Raw genomic sequence first — 6,284 nt, 5'->3', positions numbered from 1 at the left:
TAAAAAGGTAGATTGTAGACGAGTCTACAAACTTTTGGAAGCTTCTAGAGTGTTTTGTAATCAAATAGAACGCTCCTTCGACTGTCAGAAGCATTTTCAAGTTTCTATGGTATTTTAGAAGCTTTAATATTTTTATTAGACTACTTCAGGAGCATTTGGAAGGTTTTTGAACAGTTTAAGAGGATATTAAAGGTTCTGGACAGCGTTGGAGACACTTGGGAACTCTTAGACGGTTCTAGAAATTGTTGAATGCTTGAAACTTTCTTCAAATCTTTTGAGAGCTTCTAGACAGTTTATACAGCATTTGGAAGCTACTAGGCTGTTTTCGAAGCATTTGGAAGGCTTTTGACTGCTTTAGAAGCATTTTGCAGTTTCTATAGTGTTTTAGAAGCTTTTGAATTCGTTTTAGACTATTCAGGAGCATTTGGAAGGTTTCTAGACAGTTTAAAGTATGTTGAAGGTTCTGAACTGTTTTAAAAGCATTTGGAAACTCTTAGATTGTTCTAGACATTTTTGGATGCTTTTAAACTGCTCGAAAAGGATTCGGAAGCTTTTAGACTGTTCTGAAAGCTTTTAGGTTGTTATAGAAGCTTTTTAAAGTCTTTTGATCGGTTTAGAAGGTTTTGAAACATTTGTAGTTCACTTCCGAGCATATTGAAGGTTTTGGACTGCTTTAAGGCATCTGGAAGCTTTTAGACGGTTCTAAACATTTTTGAAAACTTTTAAACTCCTCTAGAAGCATACGGAGGTTTTTAAACTGTTTTTAAATCTTTTGAGAGCTTCTAGACTAGTTTCTATAGTGTTGGACGCTTTTTAAATCCTTCTAGACTACATCAGGAGCATCTGAAAGGTTTTTGAACAGTTTAAAGAGCATATTAAAAATTTTGGACTGCTTTAGAGGCACTTGGAAACTCTTAGACGTTTCTAGAAATGTTTGGAAGATTTTAAACTGCTCTAGAAGCATACGAAAACTTTTAGACTGTTTTGAGAGCTTCTAGACTAGTTGAAGAGCATTTGGAAGCTTTTGAAGTCTTTCTAGACTAGTTCAGGAGAATTTGGACATTTGAAAGAGCATATTGAATGTTCTGGACTGCTTTAAAAATTCTTAGACGGCTTTAGAAAGTTTTAGAAGCTTTTGAAATGCTCTAGAAGCATTCAGACTCTTTTGAGATCCTTTGGAAGCTGGACTAAAAAAAGAGCTTTTGGAAGCTTCTAGAGTGTTATGGAAGAAGCCTTTTAAAGGCTTTCCACTGTTTTAAAATCATTCTGGAGTTTCTGTAGTGTTTTAGAAGCTTTTGAAACATTTTTAGTTTACTTCCGAAGGATGTAGAAGGTTTTTCGAATGTTTAAAGAGCATATTGAAAGTTCTAGACTGCTTTAGAGGCATATGGAAACTTTCAGATGGTTTTAGAAAATTTAGGAAGCATTTAAATTGCTCTAAAAGCATACTGAAGCTTTTAAACTGTTTTGAAATCTTTTGAGAGTTTCCGGACTAGTTGAAGAGCATTTGGAAGCTTTTAGAGTTTCTATAGTACTTTGGAAGCTTTTTAAACCATTTTAGTCTACTTCCGGAGCATTTGGAAGGTTTTTGGACAGTTTATAGAGCATATTGATGGTTCTGAACTGCTTTAGAGGCATCTAGAAACTATTAGACGGTTCTAAAAATGTTTGGAAGTTTTTAAATTGCTCTAGAAGCATACGGAAACTTTAGATTGTTTTGAAATCGTTTGAGAACTTCTAGGCTAGTTGAAGAGCATTTAGGTTGATTCAGGAGCATTTGGAAGCTTCTAGTCACAGTTTTGGAAACTTGAAATCTTTGGAAGCTTTTGAACTGTTCTACAAGCATACAGAAGCTTTAGACTGTTTTCAAATCTATTGGGAGCTTCTAGACTAGTTGAAAAGCATTTGGAAGCTTTTAGATTGTTATATAAGCTTCTGGAAGACTGTCAACTGCTTCAGAAGCATTTTGGAGTTTCTATAGTGTTTTAGAAGCTTTTGAAATCTTTTTAGTCTACTTCCGGAGCATTTGAAGGTTTTTAAACAGTTTAAAAAGCATATTGAAGACTGTGGAGTGCTTTAGCAGCATTTGGAAACTTTTCGACGGTTTTATAAATTTTTGGAAGCTTTTAAATTGCTCTATAAGCATACGGAAGTGTTTTGAAATATTTTGAAAGCTTCTAGACTAGTTGAAAAGCTTTTCGAAAGCTTCTACACTGTTTCAGGAGCATTTGGGAGTTTCTATAGTATTTTAGAAGCTTCAAAATTTTTTATTAGTCTAATCAGGAGCGTATTGAAGGTTTTGGACTGCTTTGAAGTCATTTGGGAACTCTTAGCCGGCTTTAAAAATTGTTAGAAGCTTACGGAAAAGCTTTTAGACTATTTTGAAACCTTTTGGGAGCTTCTAGATTACTTGAAGAGCATTTGGAAACTTTGAGACTGTTTTAAAAGATTTTGGAACGCAAAATCTGCTCAGTTCCAAAACCCTCGCTAATCCCTGTTTTGTTTTAAATTTTCTTGAAAAACATATATTCGAAAAAGCTAGGTTAATAACTGTTTAGCAGCTAGAAATGTAAAAATGAGGTTAAAACGACTCTCATTGGTGAAACTGAAAAGGTTCTCTGAATTGGATTGGCTGCTATAGTAAGTAAGTACAATGAAGGAATTAATCAACTAAAAACAGTTAAACGTATGGACTTACCTCTAAATTTCTGCTGATCTACTCTCGTAGCTTTATGCTGGGCGGAATCTAAAAGGGCGGCAGCCAACGTAGCTGAACTAGTGCTGAACGAACCACTATCGATACTAGAAACGTTGGAGGATCCTCCAAAAGGACTAATAGTAGGCGCGGGGCTGTACACTTTAGCTATAAATTCCTCGAAGGTTGTCGTGCATTTGTGCTTTGTTACCACAGTTTCGAGGGAACGAGCTCGTTCTTCATAGCTAATAAAGGCGGATTTTAGTTCAGGTTGACCTTTCGAAGCGTTATTGCGCTGTAGTCTTACTATTGTTGGTAAAATTGGTAAGTCATGCGTTTAGCACGGCTTGCACAGATTGCGGTCGCCCGTATTAGACCTGGCAGGATGTTGTTCTCGACGATCGCTTCGTCGAATAATACACCAAAAGATGGTACCTGAAGAAGAGAACCTTAATAATGGGTTTGACAGTTTCCGGTAAGAATATTAAATCAAATTATTGAAAATCGTCACGTGACCATTTCCACCTTAAAAGGAGTCACGTATTTTTAAAAAAACTCAGTTCAAACTGAAAAACAGTCATGTGATCTTCAGGATTCCGTTTTGGCATTAAAAAGAGTCACGTATTAATCACGCATTAATAATTATATTCACGCACAAATTATTTTAACTGGAAAAATATTTATACATCTAAAACAGTCACGTGACCTTTAGGATTTAGTTTTGACGTGAAAATGGTTGAAAATCGTCACGTGACCATTGGCACTATAAAGAGAGTCACGTGTGTTCAGGAATATCAGTTTAAACTGAAAAACGATCACGTGATCCTTAATAATATTTTGATATTTAAAACTGTCACCTGACATTATAAATTCCATCATTTTTAATATTAACCGGGTCACGTGACCTTTAGGATTTAGTTTTGACGTGAAAATGATTGAAAATCGTCACGTGACCATTTGCACTATAAAGAGAGTCACGTGTTTTTAGGAATATCAGTTTAAACTGAAAAACGATCACGTGATCCTTAAATTTAAAACTGTCACCTGACATTATAAATTCCATAATTTTTAATATTAAACGGGTCACGTGACCTTTAGGATTTCGTTTTGACGTGAAAATTATTGAAAATCGTCACGTGACCATTTGCACTATAAAGAGAGTCACGTGTGTTCAGGAATATCAGTTTAAACTGAAAAACGATCACGTGATCCTTAATAATATTTTGATATTTAAAACTGTCACCTGACATTATAAATTCCATCATTTTTAATATTAACCGGGTCACGTGACCTTTAGGATTTCGTTTTGACGTGAAAATGATTGAAAATCGTTACGTGACCATTTGCACTATAAAGAGAGTTACGTGTTTTTAGGAATATCAGTTTAAACTGAAAAACGATCACGTGATCCTTAATAATATTTTGATATTTAAAACTGTCACCTGACATTATAAATTCCATCATTTTTAATATTAAACCGGTCACGTGACCTTTAGGATTTAGTTTTGACGTGAAAATGATTGAAAATCGTCACGTGACCATTTGCACTATAAAGAGAGTCACGTGTTTTTAGGAATATCAGTTTAAACTGAAAAACGATCACGTGATCCTTAAATTTAAAACTGTCACCTGACATTATAAATTCCATATTTTTTAATATTAAACTAGTCACGTGACCTTTAGGATTTCGTTTTGACGTGAAAATTATTGAAAATCGTCACGTGACCATTTGCACTATAAAGAGAGTCACGTGTGTTCAGGAATATCAGTTTAAACTGAAAAACGATCACGTGATCCTTAATAATATTTTTACATTTAAAACTGTCACCTGACATTATAAATTCCATAATTAATATTAAACGAGTCACGTGACCTTTAGGATTTAGTTTTGACGTGAAAATGAGTGAAAATCGTCACGTGACCATTTGCACTATAAAGAGAGTCACGTGTTTTTAGGAATATCAGTTTAAACTGAAAAACGATCACGTAATCCTTAATAATATTTTGATATTTAAAACTGTCACCTGACAATATAAATTCCATCATTTTTAATATTAAACGAGTCACGTGACCTTTAGGATTTAGTTTTGACGTGAAAATGAGTGAAAATCGTCACGTGACCATTTGCACTATAAAGAGAGTCACGTGTTTTTAGGAATATCAGTTTAACCTGAAAAACGATCACGTGATCCTTAATAATATTTTTATATTTAAAACTGTCACCTGACAATATAAATTCCATCATTTTTAATATTAAACGAGTCACGTGACCTTTAGGATTTCGTTTTGTGAAAATTATTGAAAATCGTCACGTGACCATTTGCACTATAAAGAGAGTCACGTGTGTTCAGGAATATCAGTTTAAACTGAAAAACGATCACGTGATCCTTAATAATATTTTTACATTTAAAACTGTCACCTGACATTATAAATTCCATCGTTTTTAATATTAAACGAGTCACGTGACCTTTAGGATTTAGTTTTGACGTGAAAATGAGTGAAAATCGTCACGTGACCATTTGCACTATAAAGAGAGTCACGTGTTTTTAGGAATATCAGTTTAAACTAAAAAACGATCACGTGATCCTTAATAATATTTTGATATTTAAAACTGTCACCTGACAATATAAATTCCATCGTTTTTAATATTAAACGAGTCACGTGACCTTTAGGATTTAGTTTTGACGTGAAAATGATTGAAAATTGTCACGTGACCATTCGCACTATAAAAAGAGTCGCACGTCTATCTTTAAAAATATCAGTTTGAACTAAAAAACAATCACGCGATCCTTCAAATAACATTTTGACATTTAAAACAGTCACGCGACATTATAAATTCAATTTTTAATCTTCAAAGAGTCACGTGAGCTACAGGATTTGTTTTGAGGTTTAAAAAAAAGTCACGCGATTTTAAAAATGTCAATCTAAACGTAAAAACTGTCACGTGACCTTTAGAATTTAGAAAAGAAAGAAACGATAAAACGTATCAGTGTTTACAGGTTTTAAGTTTCTAACAATCACTAGACTAAGTCAAATTGACATCAAATTACAATTTGTCCAGTGAAATCAAAAAGTTGCCGTGCTATAAAACGTGTTATTTGGCAACATTGAGGATATAAATCAGGAGGACAAAAATATCGCCGGTACACACTTCGTGAAGTCATTTGACAGTTTGACACGTGACACCGGTTCGTTTTGTAAATATGTTGATCAGATGACACATTGTCAAATTACGGAGATAAGATGCTGTCAACCATCAGACAGCCATAGCCAATAAAACTGCTGAAAGTCGTCTACGTCATATACGCGGCGAAACTGTCGAATTTATTTACGCATTTTCAAAGTCCTGTAAATTACCAAAAAACCTTATTTTTTGTAGATAAACTACAAATTCCGATATTTCAGACTAAGTTTCCCAATTTATTTTGTTTGTAACTAAAATCGGACAACCCGTTCATTTTAACCTTACATTTTTTGTATATTGCGGTACCGTTTCTTCATTACACACGTTTTCTCAACTTCAGCTAACGGAGGAAAATTCCATAAAATTATGAAAACAGTGCTAAATTAATAATCAAAATCAACGTAA

General features: G+C 33.9%; 2 protein-coding genes across 5 annotated transcripts in view; one reads left to right on the top strand and one right to left on the bottom strand.

The window, feature by feature from the left end:
* The window catches only part of Mtr3 (exosome complex exonuclease Mtr3), a 33,520-nt gene that overhangs the window by 1,105 nt on the left and 26,131 nt on the right, over positions 1-6,284 (top strand). The window lies entirely within an intron of this gene.
* Positions 1-6,284, bottom strand: part of LOC145729734 (putative Rho GTPase-activating protein CG5521) — a 30,683-nt gene that overhangs the window by 979 nt on the left and 23,420 nt on the right. For all 4 annotated transcript variants that reach the window (XM_081980610.1, XM_081980611.1, XM_081980614.1 and 1 more), the window contains 2 exons: positions 3,003-3,130; positions 2,699-2,940 (listed from right to left, as the gene is read on the bottom strand). In XM_081980610.1, the coding sequence (XP_081836736.1) occupies positions 2,699-2,940; positions 3,003-3,130 (370 nt within the window). The remainder of the gene's footprint in view (positions 1-2,698; positions 2,941-3,002; positions 3,131-6,284) is intronic.

The sequence above is a fragment of the Ips typographus genome, linkage group LG5 (assembly GCF_016097725.1).
Source record: "Ips typographus isolate SLU linkage group LG5, UJ_Ityp_2.0, whole genome shotgun sequence".
Lineage (NCBI taxonomy): Eukaryota > Metazoa > Arthropoda > Insecta > Coleoptera > Curculionidae > Ips > Ips typographus.
This window is presented reverse-complemented; position numbering and strand designations above follow the sequence as displayed.